A 16,990-nucleotide genomic window follows, 5' to 3' on the forward strand; every position below is an offset into this window, starting at 1 on the left:
GGAATAACTTAGACGCGCTTAGTTCCCTGTAGTGCTTGGGGCAGGAGCTCTGCTTCTCCTCTGTGTCGTTCCAGCACAGCTCAGCAGAGTGGCCAGACCCTCCAGATCCCTGTGACTCCGGGCTGTGAAAGTAACGGAATGGTGTCATTCATCCCCTGAAACTGTGGGACACGAGGAAACACTTCTATCAGAGTTACTGTTGCTACATTTAAAGTTCTATTTTATAGGTTAAAATATTATAGTTCTGTGAATTATACCTGGGTCATTTATACTATCTGTGTTCATTTTCATAGCACCAAGGCTGTGCGTTCCAAACAGTTACTGTAGTGAAACTTTCATGTAATATCATTCATATTATTTATACCAAATGATCAACTGAATCTTGTTTCCCTCTTTTTCAGTGATTTCCTAAATAAAAACCAAGAACTCCTACAAGATTTGTCAGAAGTGAATGATGAGAACACTCAGTTGATGGAAATACTGAATACGCTGTTTTTCTTGCCAATCAGACGACTTCATAATTACGCAAAAGTGTTGCTAAAGCTCGCCACTTGCTTTGAAGTGGTGGGTTCCCTGCGTGCCCCCTTGAATACTGGGGAAGGAAGCCAAGAGTCCAAGTAGTTTGGATCTCGTCACCGTGAGATGTTGCCCTGTTAAGCTGACTAAGATTGCTTTCTCTGTGAGGAAGTGGAAGGAGAGAGAAGCAGGGAGAGTGAGCTCGTCTCGAAGCTGTGGAGTCCATTTCCACTCAGGACCGTATTCAGAGCGCACTCACTGTGAAGCTGTCTAGTCTAGAGCCCGCTGTGAGCGCTGCTCCTTCAGGAACCTCAGGGTTGTGCGGTCTGAGTCACAGTCACATACATTGACTTAACACATTGCACCTTCCAGTCACGGTTCCTGCAAGACAGGGTTTCTCTGTGTAGTCCTGGCTGTCCTGGAATTAATTGGTTTTGTAGTCTAGGCTGGCCTTGAACTCAGAGATCTGAGTGCTGAGATTAAAGACCTGCGCCAGCACATGTAGCTTTTTGGTCACTGTTGTGAGCGTGTTCCGTATTTTCATTTAGCACACAACAGCCCTGTGTAGGTGTGACTATTACCCCCACCATATAGACGAGAGAACTGAGACACACCTGAGAAGTGCTCGCTTCCCGACTGCTGCCAGGGTCTGCCCCGTTTCACACGAACCCTAGCGGAGTGAGATCAGCCTCTCTGCCTGGCTCCCTTAGTGTGCCACTGTGTCCTCAGGCTGAATTTTCCTGGCTTGGCTATGACATACCTGAGCCCCACAGAGGCTGCAGCTTGGGGATAATGGCTTATACTCTCCCCCTTGGTTATTGCTCTCCAGGCATCTCCAGAGTATCAAAAGCTGCAGGATTCCAGCTCTTGTTATGAGTCTCTTGCTCTCCATCTCGGCAGGAAGAGGAAGGAAGCAGAGTACACGCTGGGCTTCTGGAAGACCTTTCCTGGAAAAATGACGGTAGTCCCGCCCACTGCCAGTCCCGCCCACTGTCAGTCCCGCCCACTGTCCTCCAGCAGCCTCTCTGCTCCTCACTGGCTTTTGACAGCAGCGTTACAATGAAGCCTTTCTGAGAACAGCAGCAGTGGGTGTTCTGGGTCCCAGCCCCTTCCATGGTTCCCGGGAGTCCTCTGCAGGCTCTCTGCTGCCTTTGTCTGTCTTGCTGCTGTCTCAGTCCCCTTGGGGCTCTGACATGAGCAAGTGTTCAGTGCTGCAGTGCGCCATGACTAGAAGCTTACCCTAACTGTGCCCAGTCCGTCCCCTTCACACACTTGAATGACTTTGACGGTTTGCTTGTAGGATTCCTTGAGGAAGCCAGAGCGCAGACTGCTGTGTGAGAGCAGCAACCGGGCCCTCTCCCTGCAGCATGCGGGCAGGTTTTCTGTGAACTGGTTCATCCTCTTCAACGACGCCCTGGTCCACGCTCAGGTAGGCTGGATGCCTAGCCGAAGAGAAGCCTTGGGAAGGCGTGAGCTGTAGCATGACAGGCTGGGCTGCAAGAAATGCAGTCGGGCGATTTTGTGGTTACACGAGTGTCAGTGTGCTCACAGACTCTGGAAGGGACAGCCTGCGGCACACCCAGGCCATAGGGTACAGGCTAGTGCGCCAGGCTGTGACCTACACAGCAGGTTACTGTACTGAACATGGTAAGCAGCGGCTCAGATCACGAGGCAAAGGAAGTTTTCACCTGGTGTGTCTCGGGGCTGTCATTGTCTCATTGACTGATACGTCATGTAGCCCGTGGCTATGTACCGTCAATTTATAGTAAGCATTGCTGTGATTTCTTTGTAATTATTGGATAAAAGAGAATGTTTAACTACCTACGGTGTTGGCTACATTTGAGAGAATTTTTCCCTCTCTCTTTTTTAATGCTAGGGCCTGAATCCAGGACCTCCTAAATATGAAGTGAAACACCTCCTCTCCCATTAAGCTACACCTTGAGCCAAGTTTTTTTTCTAGCTTGAGAGTGAGTGTCACCCATGTGAAAGGTCCTGTAGCAGAGGTGGGAAGGCCCTGAGAGGGGCTGTGATACGGTGATTGTAGCCGAGAAGGTGCCACCGACGTGTTCTAACCCTCTCTCTCGAGAGGTTTGTGCTCTAGGGCCCACCTGAGCTGACGAGGAGAAAAGACCTAGCAGAGACCGGAGGGTGCCGTGAGCTCCTCACAGATGTGCCTTCTCGTTCTCTGTTTCAGTTCTCCACACACCACGTGTTCCCTCTGGCCACGCTCTGGGCAGAGCCACTTTCTGAAGAAGCCGGCAGCGTGTAAGTGTGCCTCCTGTTCCCACTCTTCTTATTTCCTGAAGTGGGACGGTGGGGAAAGCTGGGGCGGGGGCATAGGAAGCTGGTTCCTCATCCACACTTCCAGCGCACTGGGTAGTAAAGTGTCTGTTGGTAATAAAGTGCCCTGTTGTGAAGGTTGTGGAAATACGTGGCGGGCGGGCGTCTTCGCTGCTTGAGTGGCCGTGGGGACACAGAGCCCTGCTGCTCGGCATCGGCTCCCCCTGTGGAGCTCACATTTGGAGCATGAGCATTTACGAGGTCTTCTCCTTGAATAATTGGGCAGTGCTCATGGACGGGAGCGGGGAGGGTCTGCCGTTAGAATGCAGCTTGCTGTATCTGCTGGTGTCTGTCCTGGGAATGTTTTAGGAATGGCTTAAAGATAACCACGCCGGAGGAACAGTTCACGCTCATTTCCTCAACACCCCAGGAAAAGGTTAGTCCTGCATGGTGTCTTCTTTCCAGTTTGACCTCTCCTGTCTGTTTTGTGAGTCAAGAAGAAACGTTGTTGTCGCTTCATTTATAGCCCTTAAGTCGAAACTAGATTTTTACCTTTTTGTTTTGTTTTCCTTAAACAAAGTCTTGCTGTGGAGCCCTGGCTAGCCTTGAACTCCTAAAATTCTTTTTGCCTTAACCTCTCAATTGCAGGATTGCAGGAGTGTGCCATGATGCCTGGCTGGCCTTTGTAGTTCATTTGATTGGTTGGTTTTGGTTGTTGTTGTTTGGTTGGTTGTTTTAGGTAGGGTCTCACTGTGTGCTCCAGGCAGGGCTGGCCCTCTCACAGCAACCCTTCTTGCTCTATAAAGAGTGACTTAACTTTAAACCAGTAGCAGTAACTTGTAAGAGCTGGTTCCTGTCGGTAGGAAAAGTGACAGGCGATGGAAAGGGTACAGCGAGGATAGCCTGCCGTACTCAGTGCTGCAGTGCCTGGTGGGTTATTGCCGGAAGCATCCGGACGTGAACTTTCTGCTCCTAGACCAAGTGGCTTCGGGCCATCAGCCAAGCCGTGGACCAGGCCTTGAGGGGGACGTCTGATTTCCCACTTTACGGAGGCGGCAGCAGTGTTCAGAGGCAGGAGCCACCCATCTCAAGAAGTGCCAAATATACTTTCTACAAGGATCCTCGCCTGAAGGATGCCACTTACGATGGGCGCTGGCTTTCGGGGAAGCCTCATGGCAGGTGAAAAATGCTGCTTCTCTGTTCCCGGGGAAGGGAGGGTGACCGTCACATTATGGAAAAAAGGGGTTGATTGTCTGAAACATTAGCTGACAGTTGTTACTTTTGTTTATATCTTCCAGGGGTGTTTTGAAGTGGCCTGATGGAAAGATGTATTCTGGCATGTTCAGGAATGGCTTGGAAGATGGGTAAGGAAACTGTTGAAACTGGAAGATGAATTTCAGTCTGGTCCCAAGTCACTGACTGTCAGTTGTTTTTCAAGGAAGTGGTTGATTTCTGTTGTTCAGGCTTGTGGGTGCTGCCCTAGGACTCATGCAGAAGATTTGCAGGCCCCTAGACAGCTGGGGCAGTGTTTATGGGAGTCAGCAGGCACGGCAGGGCCACCTTACAGAGGTCACAGAAATTGATTTTCAGTAGTTTTACAGAAATAGGTCCCCCCTCTTGCTGCTTTGAGGATGGACTCCAGGGCCTTGGGAGCACTGGGCAAGTATTCTACCACTGGGTTACAACCCCAGGCCGGCTTTTCCGTAGTTTCAAACTCGTTTCTCTGTTAAAAGGCAACATCTTTGAAGTGGTGTTATTGTAATGATATTCTACCGACGTTAATTTAGGAGAAGTTTGTCATTTTTATCACATTTATTACTTAATTCATTTCATTACATATTTGTGTGTGTGTGTGGGTGTGTATGTGTGCGTGCACATGTGCCATGTCACACATGGCCAGAGGACAGCTCCGTCGGTCCTCTCCTTTTGCTATGTGAATACTGAGGATTTGAACTCCGGCCACTAGGCTTGTCAGCGGGTGGCTAGTGTTTTTACCTGCTGAGCCATCTTGTGACCTGTCTTGTCATATTTGACAACATTGCAGATATATTTACAGGAGAAATTTATGGCAGTTAAATGTCTTGTGTCCTGCTAAGAAATTTGTCTTATTATAAAAGGATACATAAAATGGAGACGTTACTGTGCATGTGTGACAGTGTCAGATCTTGTGACTTCAAGCTCTTAAACAGGTGCTTAGAACGAAAGGAGAATTTGGATGATCTGTTTCCCCTACTAACTAGAGGGATACCCGAGCTGTTGTGTGCCTTGACTTCCCCAAAGAGGTGCTGCAGATTAGTGACAAAGATGGAGAGCACACAGGTGCGCTCAGGAGCAGGCCTGGGTGCCCTCAGCCTGTCAGAGGGCTTCATCCAAGAGAGACGAGCATGGCATCTCCGCGTCTTCTTACGCTTTTCATTGTCCTTGGCAGATATGGTGAATACAGAATCCCCAACAAGGCCCTAAACAAAGAAGATCATTATGTAGGCCATTGGAAAGAAGGAAAGATGTGTGGCCAAGGAGTCTATAGGTAATGGCATGATTGTCGATCTGGTGTTGCCTTTTCAAAGAACTGTAAAGCCAAAGTTCATGTGGACAGAACTTCTAAGGAGTAAACTATTTGTCTTTGTTTGTTTGTTTGTTTGTTTTCGAGACAGGGTTTCTCTGTGTAGTTTTGGTGCCTGTCCTGGAACTCATCTCACTCTGTAGACCAGGCTGGCCTAGAACTCACAGAGATCCGCCTGGCTCTGCCTCCCAAGTGCTGGGATTAAAGGTGTGCGCCACGATCATTTGGCTCTATTCATCTTTTTTAATCACCAAAACTATGTGCAGAGTCCTCCTTTAAGAGTATGCCCTGCAAAGCTACGCAGAGAAACCCTGTCTCGAAAAACCAAAAAAAAAAAAAAAAAAAGAGTATGCCCTGTCTGTGGCATGATGACAGTGTTATTAAATGTGCTTTGTAGCTCCATTGTACTACCGAGTAACTTTAATTTTTGAGGCTTAGTCCTTCAAACTGAGGGTTTTGATTTTTTTATGCTCATATAAACAAATAATTATAGCTACCTGTAAAAGCATAGCATTGTGTTTCCTGCACTTTGTAATATCCATGTTATCTTTCTGTCCTTTCCAACCACAGCTATGCCTCTGGTGAAGTGTTTGAAGGCTGCTTTCAAGATAACATGCGCCATGGGCATGGTCTCCTCCGGAGTGGAAAGCTGACTTCTTCTTCTCCTAGCATGTTCATTGGCCAGTGGGTAATGGATAAGAAAGCAGGATATGGCGTCTTTGATGATATCACTAGGTACAGTGCTCTGCTTCTGTCTTAGTGTGTACAGTGAGAAGATAAGGTTCCTAGACCACCCCTCATGCTATTTCTTTATTTTTAATTATGCGTGCACTGGTGTGTGTGTGTGTGTGTGTACATGTGTGTGTGTACACGTGTGTACACGTGGGTGCAGTACCTAAGGATGACAGAAGAGGGCATTGGATACCCTGGAGGTGGAGTTACCAGTGGTTGTGAGCTACCAATGTGGGTACTGGGAACCAAACTCGGGTCCTCTATAAGAACAGTACAAGTTGTTAATTGCTGAGCCACCTCTCTAGCCCCCTAAACCATGATACTTTTATGAAGACTTGAGCATCTTACATTTGTTCTTAACCAGAAGACCAAGAAGCAGTTGAGTGGAGCATCTTTTTTTTTTTTTAATTAATTTATTTATTTTATATTTATTTCATGTGCATTGCTGTTTTGCCATGGGTGTCAGATCCCCTGGAACTGAATTTACGGACAGTTCTGAGCTGCCATGTGGGTGCTGGGAATTGAACCTGGGTTCTCTGGAAGAGCAGTCAATGCCCTTAACCACTGAGCCATCTCTCCAGCCCCGAGTCGAGAATCTCAATTTGACAACATTAAGAAAACTTTTCAGTTTGAGGTGGTGGCACTTAGTGGTGCATGCCTTTAATCCCAGCTGAGGGAGGCTGAGGCAGGAAGATGGAAAGTTTGAGGCCAGCCTGGATTACGTAGAGATGAGTTCACTCCACCCAGCATGCCAGTGAAAAGAGAAAGAGAGCTTGCCATAAGGAGACGGTTGTCAGGAACCTTTTTTTTCCATTTTCTTATGGGCCAAACAATAAACTACTTCACAAAGTCAGGGTCATTCAGAATTCACATAGGTACTGTTTTTCCTATACATTTGTACATGCAAGTTTTTATTGCCTAAAAAAGCTACCAAATCTTTTTTATTTACTTATTTATTTTAGTTGAGATCAGCTCCATAGCCCAGGTTGGTCTCAAACTCCTTATATAAGTCAAGGATAACCCTAAATTTCATGTTCCAGTTTATACCTTCTAAGTGCTGGGTATAGGTAGCTGAGGTTAGCCTTGAACTCCTGATTCCCCCTCCCATTGCCTCTCATATTCTAGGATTATGGGCATGTGCCCCCAGGCCCTGCCATAATGTGAGTTTTTTTCAGTTACTTTTATGCTCCAGCAAGGTGACTCCGTATATGAAGGCATTTGCCACTGGGCTTAAGGACCCGAGTACAGTCCCAGGACACATGTGATGGAAGGAAAGAACTAACCACAGATTGTCCTCTGACCTCCACACATGTATTTGTGGCATTCATGCATCCTCCCGACCCCGACACAAACACAAGATGAATAAACAAAGTGTAAAAACTTTTATTTCTTTTACTAATAAACTATATGATGTTTATTCTTTTTTGAGACAAGATCTCTCTACATAGCCTTGGGTAGCCTGGGACTTAAAATGTAGACCAGGCTGACCTCGAACTCACACAGAAATCCTTGCCTCCTGAGCTGGAATTAAAGGTGTGTACCACCATGCCCAGCAAAATGTATGATTTAGCAAGTAGTTTATATTTCTCTGCCTCCCTATTACCTGTCTCCCTCTCTACCCAGGGCTTTGAACTTGCTCCCAAACCACAGTACTACTGAGCTACATCCTGGCCTTGTTTTATTGTTATCTTTTCTTTTTGAGACAAGGTCCTGCTCTCTAGCTCAGGTCTGACTCAAACTTGAAATCCCCCGGCTTAGCCTTCCAGGAGGTAGGACTGTAGTAATATACTACAGTACCTAATTCACATTTGATTTTAACCCCTCTGTGGAGCCCTGTCTGTTCTGGAACTCACTCTGTAGACCAGACTGGCCTCGAACTCACAGAGATCCTCCTGCCTCTGTCTCACAAGTGCTGGGATTAAAAGCATGCACCACTGCCACCCGGCCACTTTTTATCTTTTTAGTGGCGATAGTAAAAACCTTCTGAGTTTAAGTGGGTGAAAATTAAAGCCTTTATGACAAACTTTGGATAAGGAAAATAAAGTTTGATTCCATTATAGTTTGAATTTGTGGTACTCTTTTCAAATTACATATTTTATTTTGAGACAAGAGTCAAACTGTAGCGCTGGCTAGTCTTGATCTCTCAGAGGTCTGCCTGCCTCTTGCCTCCTGAGTGTTGGAATTTAAGGTATACTCCACCATATCTGACTTAATAACATTTTAAAGTTATCAAGGAAGTGTATGGAGTGTATTCAGTCTGTTGGGTGGAAGACAATGTCAGATTCCTGTGTGAATATTGCTCTGACTGAGATGTCTTTGGCATCACACTGTCTTGTTTGAAGAGGCAGAGTGAACGGCTTTAACTAGAGTGATGGCTCCAGTTCAACCCGGATCCCCTGATGACATTCAGATCCCCAATAGTAGTTTTTCTCTACTCTGTCCTTTGATTTGATTTTTCATCTTTCTTTCTTCTTATTTCTGTGCAGGGGAGAAAAGTACATGGGAATGTGGCAAGATGATGTGTGCCAAGGGAATGGGGTGGTAGTTACCCAGTTTGGGTTATATTACGAAGGCAACTTCCATCTTAATAAAATGACGGTGAGTGAAATGTGTGTATTTGGTTCACATTGGATTTTAAAATCTCCTATGTCCCTAACCTTTAAAGTCTTTCAATTAATGTTTTACTTTGGTTTCGGCTTCTTTGAGATGAGGTCTCACTCTGTAACCCAGGCCAGTCTGGGACTCGCTGTGTGACTACCTGCCTGGCCTGGGGCTCACGGAAAAACTGCTTCTGCCTCCTGATCCTGGGACTCCAGGCCTGAGCCCTGCTTGACTTTCTTGGATGGATGGAGGCTTTGGGGGCGTTGCTGCGTGTGCTTTAAGGCCTCCTGAAGGCTGTGCTGTGCTTCTCCACACAGGGAAATGGAGTTCTGCTTTCGGAAGATGATACTATCTATGAAGGAGAATTTTCCGACGACTGGACCCTTAGTGGAAAGGTTGGAAAACAGCTTTGTTCTTTTTTTACACTCTCTCTTATTTTTCTTGACTTTAAATTGTTTTAAAGAGTCTAAACTACTTTTTGTGCATTAATATTTAATTGCCTCAGCACCTTTTCCAGTTAAGTCTCCTTGATGCCTGTTGGAACTCACTGGCCGTAAACTCCCTAGAGAGTTAAGGATAAACCTGAACTTCCAGTCCTCCTGCCTCCATCTCGCACATTAGGGAGCGTACCATGATGCTCAACTTCTTTTTTTTTTTTTTGTATGTTTTCAAAAAAAGCAACTTAGATGAAGTGCGCATGGGTTGGGTTTCATCTGTTCACATCCTAGTTTTCTAGGATAGTGTCAGGTTACGGACTCAGGTGCCTTAGCGTTTCCTAAGACAGATGTGAACAGATGTGAGCAGCCGTGACTTTGAGCACCGCTTCAGCTGTGAATGGGGTCAGTGAGTGTGTTTCACACACACGACTAAAAAGGCTGCCCGTTTCCTGGGGGTTCTTTCTCCTTTACCATGAACTGTTCTCATACATTCTTTCTGGGCATGTGCATGCATGCATCTTTTGTTTGTCTACCAGAATTGACTGGCCAAGAACAAACTAAAACGGAAAGTGTTGTGCAGTTAGTGCCTTCTCCTGTTAATTTTGTGAATTTAAACACTCTTCTAACTCCACTTCTCTTTGGATTTACCCAGGGAACACTGACCATGCCAAATGGAGATTATATTGAAGGTTATTTTAGTGGAGAATGGGGGTCTGGGATAAAAATCACTGGGACCTACTTCAAACCAAGCCTGTATGAGAGCGAGAAAGACAGGCCCAAAGCCCTGTGAGTACCAACCCTGGAGTAATTACTGGGGGTTTTGAGTTGTCTTGCTTTCATCAAAGTTTCTTAATATTTTAAGACAAATTCAAGTTTTACAATTGTCCTTTTTAAACAAGCTATAACTTCCATAAATTACTGGCTGCCACCTGTATAGATGGCTACATCTGTAACCCTGGCTGAAAGTATAAGTCATAGTGCAGAGGTGTTTCAGAGTTGCAGATTTGGAAATGACCCGCTGGGAAGGGTGCACACAGGTGTGCATACACACACACACACACACACACACACACACCAGTACAACCTGCATCAATGAAGAAAAAGCAGAATCTAAGTATAATTTGTTCTCTCAAGTTTTGGGTTGTGTTTTCTCTATTGATTGCATCTTAAGCTTTGGAGTCTTTGGTTTTTGAGATGTCTTACTGTGTATCCCTGGCTGGCCTTGGACTCTTAATCCTCCTGCCTCAGACTCCTGAAGACTAAGATTGCAGCTGTGGACTACACACTCTCTGTTGTTGTTGTTTTGGGGGTTGATTTTTTTTTTTAAGATTTGTGTTTATATGTTATATTTTGGTGTTTACTGGTATAGAGGCCGTGGGACCTAGGAAAATGGAGCTGAAAAATGAGGTGGACTAAAGTCTTTATTCAGAGCATCAAATAATTTATACCAGTGGTTCTCAACCTGTGAGTTGTGACCCCTTTATCAAAACCTCTGTCCCCAAGAATATTTACATTGTGATTCATAACAGTAACAAAATTACTACTAGTTCTGAAGTAGCAATGGAAATAATTCTATGATTTGGGGTCACCACAACATGAGAAACTATATGAAAGAGTTGCCACATTAGGAAGGTTAAGAACCACTGATTTTATGCTCTGAGGGTTAAGAACAGTTTCATGTGTATGGTGGACAATCACAAGGACAAGCTGCATGTGGCAAAAACATGTTTTTTCATAGAGGCACATGAGTAACTAACAATAATTTTTTTTTTTTTTTTTTTTTTTTTTTGGTTTTTCGAGACAAGGTTTCTCTATGTAGCTTTGCGCCTTTCCTGGATCTCTCTCTGTAGACCAGGCTGGCCTCGAACTCACAGAGATCCGCCTGCCTCTGCCTCCCAAGTGCTGGGATTAAAGGCATGCTCCACCACTGCCCGGCAGCTAACAATAATTTGAGTAATCTGAAGTAAGCTCACTCCTGTGTGCCACATCTAGGAAGAGCACTAAAACATTCCAAGATCAGTTCCATGTTTTGAAGAAACTCGTCACAAGACTCTTGTCTTATTTTCTCGGAGTTTTCTTCCAAGCATTCAGAAGTCTTATAGGATTCCATTCTTGGACCATGTTCTGACATTTGGTATCATTTCAACATTCTCTGTTCCAGTGAGAACTTACTGCATTTTCTGTCCATGTTGATTTTTTGTTTGTTTTCAAAGTATTTTTATAAACCCGTATGTAACACAGTTCACAATTCTTACCATAAAATGTTTGAAGTACAGAAAACCACTGTTTTTTCAGGAGTCTATTTTTCAAAGTCAGTTCTGTAGAAACGTGGACATCAGAATCAATACTGTTATATGTGACAGTCCATATGCATTAGTATCTGGTAAACAAATTAAATACTAATTAACCAAAGTAAATCCCTTCTAAATTTCCTTCCAGTGTTTTGAGATAGGGCTCCCACTGGTATATTGGCACTTTGGCTCACAAAGTATCTTGAGTTGTATATTGGAAAGTTTTTCTTCTTGGGGATGATTTTTCACAAAGGTACGATGACTTGAAGGCTGGTGTGACTTTATTAGCAGGAAGCTGGGCAACCTGGCAGTGGCCGCAGATGAGAAATGGAGAGCAGTGTTCGATGAATGTTGGCACCAGCTGGGCTGCGAGGGCCCAGGCCAAGGGGAAGTTTGGAAAGCGTGGGATAACATTGCCGTGGCCTTGACCACCAGCCGACGCCAGCACAGAGACAGGTGAGCAGACAGCACACGGCAGAGCATGTGAAGTCAGAACCTGGAACCAGGCAGTAGTCAGTTTGTGTGCTCAGCACAAATGTAGCAGAGAGTCAGTGAGGGGCACTCCCATGCATGGTGCATTGTGGGTAGCTTGGACTGCTCTTCCTCCAGAAGAATGCCCTTGGAAAGGAAGGAAAGTGTGTTTTAACCCTTGAGCCTGGAGCTAAGCTCATTGTCAATCGGAAGGCTCTCTGGAGGAAGAGGCAGTATGGCTATAAATTTGCCTAGGGCTGCAGCCCTGCCAGCTATGGGAGAAATGTGGGTGGCAGAAACTCCTGGTGTGCCAGGCTTGGTGGCCTCTGTTCCTCCTGGTTTCTGCAAGACAGCCTTCTGCCCCGTGCAGCCTGATCAGTGAGCATCCAGCAAAGGGTTGAGCAAGGAAAGGCTCAGCACTGCAGGCTGTCTGCAGAGCCATGTTCAGAAAAGGAGTTGATGGAGAAGTGACGCCTGCAGCTGGACACAGAGGACAGCGTGCACACCTTTAGCTAACTGTACAAGCCCTGCTGATGAGATTCGGGAAAGGGCGATAGGCGGTCAGTGAGGCTTCTTTGCAAACCTCGAGGAGAGTCATAGGGAAGCAAAGTAAGTTCTCCGTAGAGAAGTCGATAATCTCCTTCCCGGGATCTTGAACGTTAGTGTCTGTTCATGAGTGACACAGCGTGGGCCACTGTGCCAACTCTCTCTCTCTCTCTGTCTCCCTCTCTCTCCTTGGTCCCTTCACTTGTGCTGTTGGCATCGTTTTAGTTTGGGTAGGCTGAGATTGTTGATTCAGGCACCTAGAGGCTCTAGGCTCCTTCGGAAGAAACCTTACTGCATTCAATAGAATCAGTGCACATGGGCTGTGCACAAGATGGGTTCCTCATATCACATAGAGTTTTGATCTTTAGTCTGAACTTGTGCTGAACTATATTTCCTGAGCCCTTCTTTTTTGTAAGATTCATTTTTATTTTTAATTTGGGTGTGTGTGGGGTATGTGTGTGTGTGGTGTGTATATGGTGTGTGTGGGGGGGTGGTGTGTGTGGGGGTGTGAGGTAGGCATGTGCATACGATGCATGTACCTGCGGAAGCCAGCGACTTTGGATGCCCTGAAACTGGAGTTACAGGCATTTTTGAGCCACCCTCTGGTTGCGGGAACCTAGCTAGGAGCCTCTACAAGAGTTGTGCAGTCTTAACCCATGAGCCATCTCTTGCCCAATATTTTGAGCCTTTCTATGTGAAAACAAAGAGGTCATTTTAATGCCTTGGCATGCATAGTTTCATTGCTGAGATTATTTGCTTAAAGGCCAAAATTTTGTGCTGAAGAGATGACTCAACTCATTTGAGAGCGGATAGTCTGCGGGCCTGGGCCAGAGATGGACAGTGTTGGGGTTAGGCTGGCAAAAACTTAAAAACAAGGATGGCGGAAGTGCTCTGGTAAGCAGTCATGGCCATCCTTGAAACAGATGTTAAAATGAAATTATCATAAAAAAAAAAAAAAAAACAGAAGACATAAAGAAGAAGCAAGTCTGCCAGGCAGAGGTGGTGCATGCATTTAATCACAGCAGCAGGAGGCAGAGGCAGGCAGATCTCTGAGTTTGAGGCTAGCCTGGTCTCCAGAATGAGTTCTACGACAGCCAGGGCTACACAGACAAACTCTTATCTGGGTGGGGTGACCTGAAAATAAAGAAAGAGAGAGAGAAAGAAAGAAAGAACCAAATTCAAGATTTAGATCTGAAAAGTGCAGTCACCTGAAGAACTCAGCGTGGACTTGGGAGCAGAAGTGGGAGGCTGATGGAAGAGACCGTGGACTTGAGGGTAGGTCAGAAGGACCAGCTGGTGTTAGCAGCACAGGAAAACCCTGGCTGGGGGTGGGGATGAACAGAGCCTGGAGAACTGATGAGTTTAAATGTGTGTGCTTAAGAGAAGAGCTGGAGAGATGCTCAGTGGTAAGAGCACTGGTGTTCTCCCAGAGGACCAAAACAAACAAACAACAACAAAAAACCAATTCTACAAAAGAAGAAATAATGATATGGGGTGGAAAAAATTTTTGAAGCAGTAATGGTTGAGAAAGGTTTGTAGTTTGGTAAAAGATGTGAACCTGTAAATTTAAGGAGCTGGGCATTTCTTGGGGAAAGTCAGAGGTAATCATGTTCAGAAGCATCACTTTCAAATTCGAAGAGAAAGATCTTGAAGGTGGCTAGAGAAAAGTTGCATCACATGTGGGTGCCACAGTGGGTGTGGGTGTGCTCAGTCTCAGCAGGAGCCTGCAGCCCAATATTTCCAGAACACTAGAGGAAAATTAGGTGAACTTTCATTCGTCTTCCCTCTCTTCGTTCCTTTTCTCCCTTTCTCCATCTGCCTTTCTTCACTTTTCCTAAGCCCACAAGCGTTGCTGAGCAGGCAACTGAATTTCTAGCCCCCGAACAGTCCGAGTGTGCTTGCAGGTGGTTGGTGGCACTGTTCCTTGCTGTAAACAGCAGGAAGTGCTCCTGGAGCTCTCAGGACAGCACTGGCTGCTCTGGTAGAGGACCCACATGGTGACTCACAGTTGCCTGTAACTCCAGTGCCAGGGGATGGGACCCTCTTCTGATATAGGTGGCCAAAAGGCACACATATGGTAAGCACACACAAGTACTCAGGCAAAACATTTATATGCATAAAGTAAATCTAAAGAATTAAATATCAAGAAGTGCTTAGTTTGCTCTTTGTGCAGAGATGCAAACATTTGATCTTTTAAAAGTTAGGTTTATGCTACTTTTCATTTGCATCTGATAATTGCTTTCCAATATCCAGCAATTAAAGAAAATTCAAATTTTGACCTTCAGCATATAATGACACCAGGAAATGTGTGGTAAAGGTAAACTAGAGTAGAATTGCATGGGCTTCCTTAACCAATGGCCCCCGAGGTTACCCACGCTCCTTGCTGTGGGCAGTGAGGCCTTGCTTCTCTAACCATTTTCATCTCTTTCTCTGCTCATTCATTTATTTATTTTTAGCTCTTCCCTTATTGCGTTTTCTTTTCATGATTTCCTGTAGTTGACATGAAGTAATGTCAAGTGCTGTTTTGAATAGATTTATGTAACAGCAGGTCATCTGCCATTGATGATCATGTGGGGCCTGTGCTAGTCAGTGGATGCTCAGAGTAGCAGCTCAGCCACGTTGAGCAAGATGCTCCATTTCCTCCTCAGCTGGTGACTGATGTGCACAATTACAAATGTTTTGCTTTCTCATGTGAAATGCCGGACTTTCTCTTCTTCACAGTCCAGAAATGTTAAGCCGTTCACAGACTCAGACGCTAGAGAGTTTGGAGTACATTCCCCAGCACGTTGGCGCCTTCTCTGTGGAGAAATATGACAACATCAAGAAGTATTTAATAAAGGTAACAAGTCAGAATGGTGACCTGGCTTTTGTCAGTTAGTGGTGAAAGGGCTGTAGATGAGCTGGGTGTGGTCATACACACCTGAAATCTCAGCGCCTGCGAAGACCAGGAGTTTAAGACCATGTGCTCGTAATTCTGAAGCCAGCCTAAGCCACAGGAAGCCTGTCTCACCCCCCCCCCCCCCCCCCCCCCCCCCCGCTTCACCCCCAAATCCTCCAAAACAAACAAAGTCATCATTCAGATGCTAACCCAGTCTGGGTTTTACTTTGTTCTGTTTGCTAAATCTTTGACCTTGAACTCAGGGCACTCCTTCTCCCTTAGCCTCCCAAATGCTGAGGCTTTAGTCGCTGTACTTGGCTCTAATTTTGTGTGATTGTTTGTAATGGACAGAAAATAATGTAGGGGTCCAAGGAAACGCTGAAGGGAGACCCCAGACTCCAACAGTGTGCAAGAACAAAGAGGATCTATTTACCGGCGTACGTGGGGTTGTTCACCTTTACAAAATGGGGACGACCTCTAGAGGAGAGCGCGCAGGCCCCCTTTAAGCACAGCTAGGGGAATTTTCAGGTCGTCTCAAACGTAATTGGTTAAGCAGGCAGCAGTTATGTTAGCAAGTTTGGATAGGCTGAGGTTCTGGTTTTTATCTGTGGACATATTTGGGCAAGTCCGGGCCTGTTTCAGGGGGTTACAGGAACGGTCTTTTGCTGGTCACTGTCTTGTGATACTGTGGGGCTGATTCAAGCCTTGTACATGCTTGTTCTCCCCCCCCCCCCACCACCATCTCATTCCTGCTGTCAGGGGTGTTGTTTGATTAATAGCCCTTTGTTTAAGAAACTGAAACTTGTTTCCACTTAAAAAAACAAAAACAAAAACCTGAAACCTAGATCTGGTTGTAAAATGGGGGAAATTTAGACCTCTCAGTAATTACATGTTTGTGGGGAACAATATGATGTCTCAGTACACTTATATATTATGTATTGATCATTTCAGGATACTTAGATATCTTTGTGATGACAAATCCAAATCCTTTCTTCTGTCTGTTTCGAGCTACACAATACTGTTAACCACAGTCCCCCACCACCACCACTAATTTTCTACAGTAGAAAACTGTTTAGCCATAAAAAATGACAAAATGAAATCCTGATAGAGAATACCACTACCAGAAAGATTTTAACATTTTAAACCTACCAAAAGACAGCCAGGCACAGTGGCACCCTGCTGTAATTTTAGCCCCTGAGAAGCTAAGGCAGGAGGATGACAAGTTGAGGCCAACCTAAGCTGCACACCAGGACCCTGTCTCCAAGACAAACAAACCAGCAGCAGTAAGTATTGTAGGTGCTGGGGAGACGGCTCAGCAGCCAGAGCAGAGGCCCCAGGCCCCCCATCAGGCAGCTCACAACTGCGTGTCACTCCAGCTCCAGGGCACTGCGGATTCGGCCTCCATGAGCACCTGCACTCAGGCACACACACATAATTAAACAAACAAAATCTTTGCAATATATAAAAAAGAAAACAAAAATAAAACAGGTCACAAGTGTGTATGGAATGTTGTTACCTTGAAGAAAGCAAATAGTGACGGTTGTTCTTACTGGTCCACAGTGTGAGACCTGTCTCAGATAACAGTAAGCGTTCACAACTCTAGCTCCTTACAGTTTAGATTGACTCTATATTTACAGAGTTAAGATTTTTTTCCTGACCCCCAATTGGCTCCGGG

The 16,990-nt window shown here is 45.5% G+C and overlaps 1 protein-coding gene across 4 annotated transcripts in view; it reads left to right on the top strand.

The window, feature by feature from the left end:
• Als2 (alsin Rho guanine nucleotide exchange factor ALS2) overlaps positions 1-16,990 on the top strand; it is a 72,776-nt gene that overhangs the window by 43,924 nt on the left and 11,862 nt on the right. For 3 of the 4 annotated variants that reach the window (XM_015993940.3, XM_076550343.1, XM_006975035.4), the window contains exons 13-26: positions 402-564; positions 1,346-1,477; positions 1,817-1,945; positions 2,711-2,781; positions 3,166-3,232; positions 3,773-3,975; positions 4,095-4,160; positions 5,225-5,323; positions 5,930-6,094; positions 8,578-8,689; positions 9,010-9,087; positions 9,782-9,915; positions 11,709-11,876; positions 15,159-15,276. In XM_015993940.3, coding sequence (XP_015849426.1) covers positions 402-564; positions 1,346-1,477; positions 1,817-1,945; positions 2,711-2,781; positions 3,166-3,232; positions 3,773-3,975; positions 4,095-4,160; positions 5,225-5,323; positions 5,930-6,094; positions 8,578-8,689; positions 9,010-9,087; positions 9,782-9,915; positions 11,709-11,876; positions 15,159-15,276 — 1,705 coding nt within the window. The remainder of the gene's footprint in view (positions 1-401; positions 565-1,345; positions 1,478-1,816; positions 1,946-2,710; positions 2,782-3,165; positions 3,233-3,772; positions 3,976-4,094; positions 4,161-5,224; positions 5,324-5,929; positions 6,095-8,577; positions 8,690-9,009; positions 9,088-9,781; positions 9,916-11,708; positions 11,877-15,158; positions 15,277-16,990) is intronic. The other variant, XM_006975036.4, reaches the window with a different exon arrangement.

This window comes from Peromyscus maniculatus, chromosome 13 (assembly GCF_049852395.1).
Source record: "Peromyscus maniculatus bairdii isolate BWxNUB_F1_BW_parent chromosome 13, HU_Pman_BW_mat_3.1, whole genome shotgun sequence".
Lineage (NCBI taxonomy): Eukaryota > Metazoa > Chordata > Mammalia > Rodentia > Cricetidae > Peromyscus > Peromyscus maniculatus.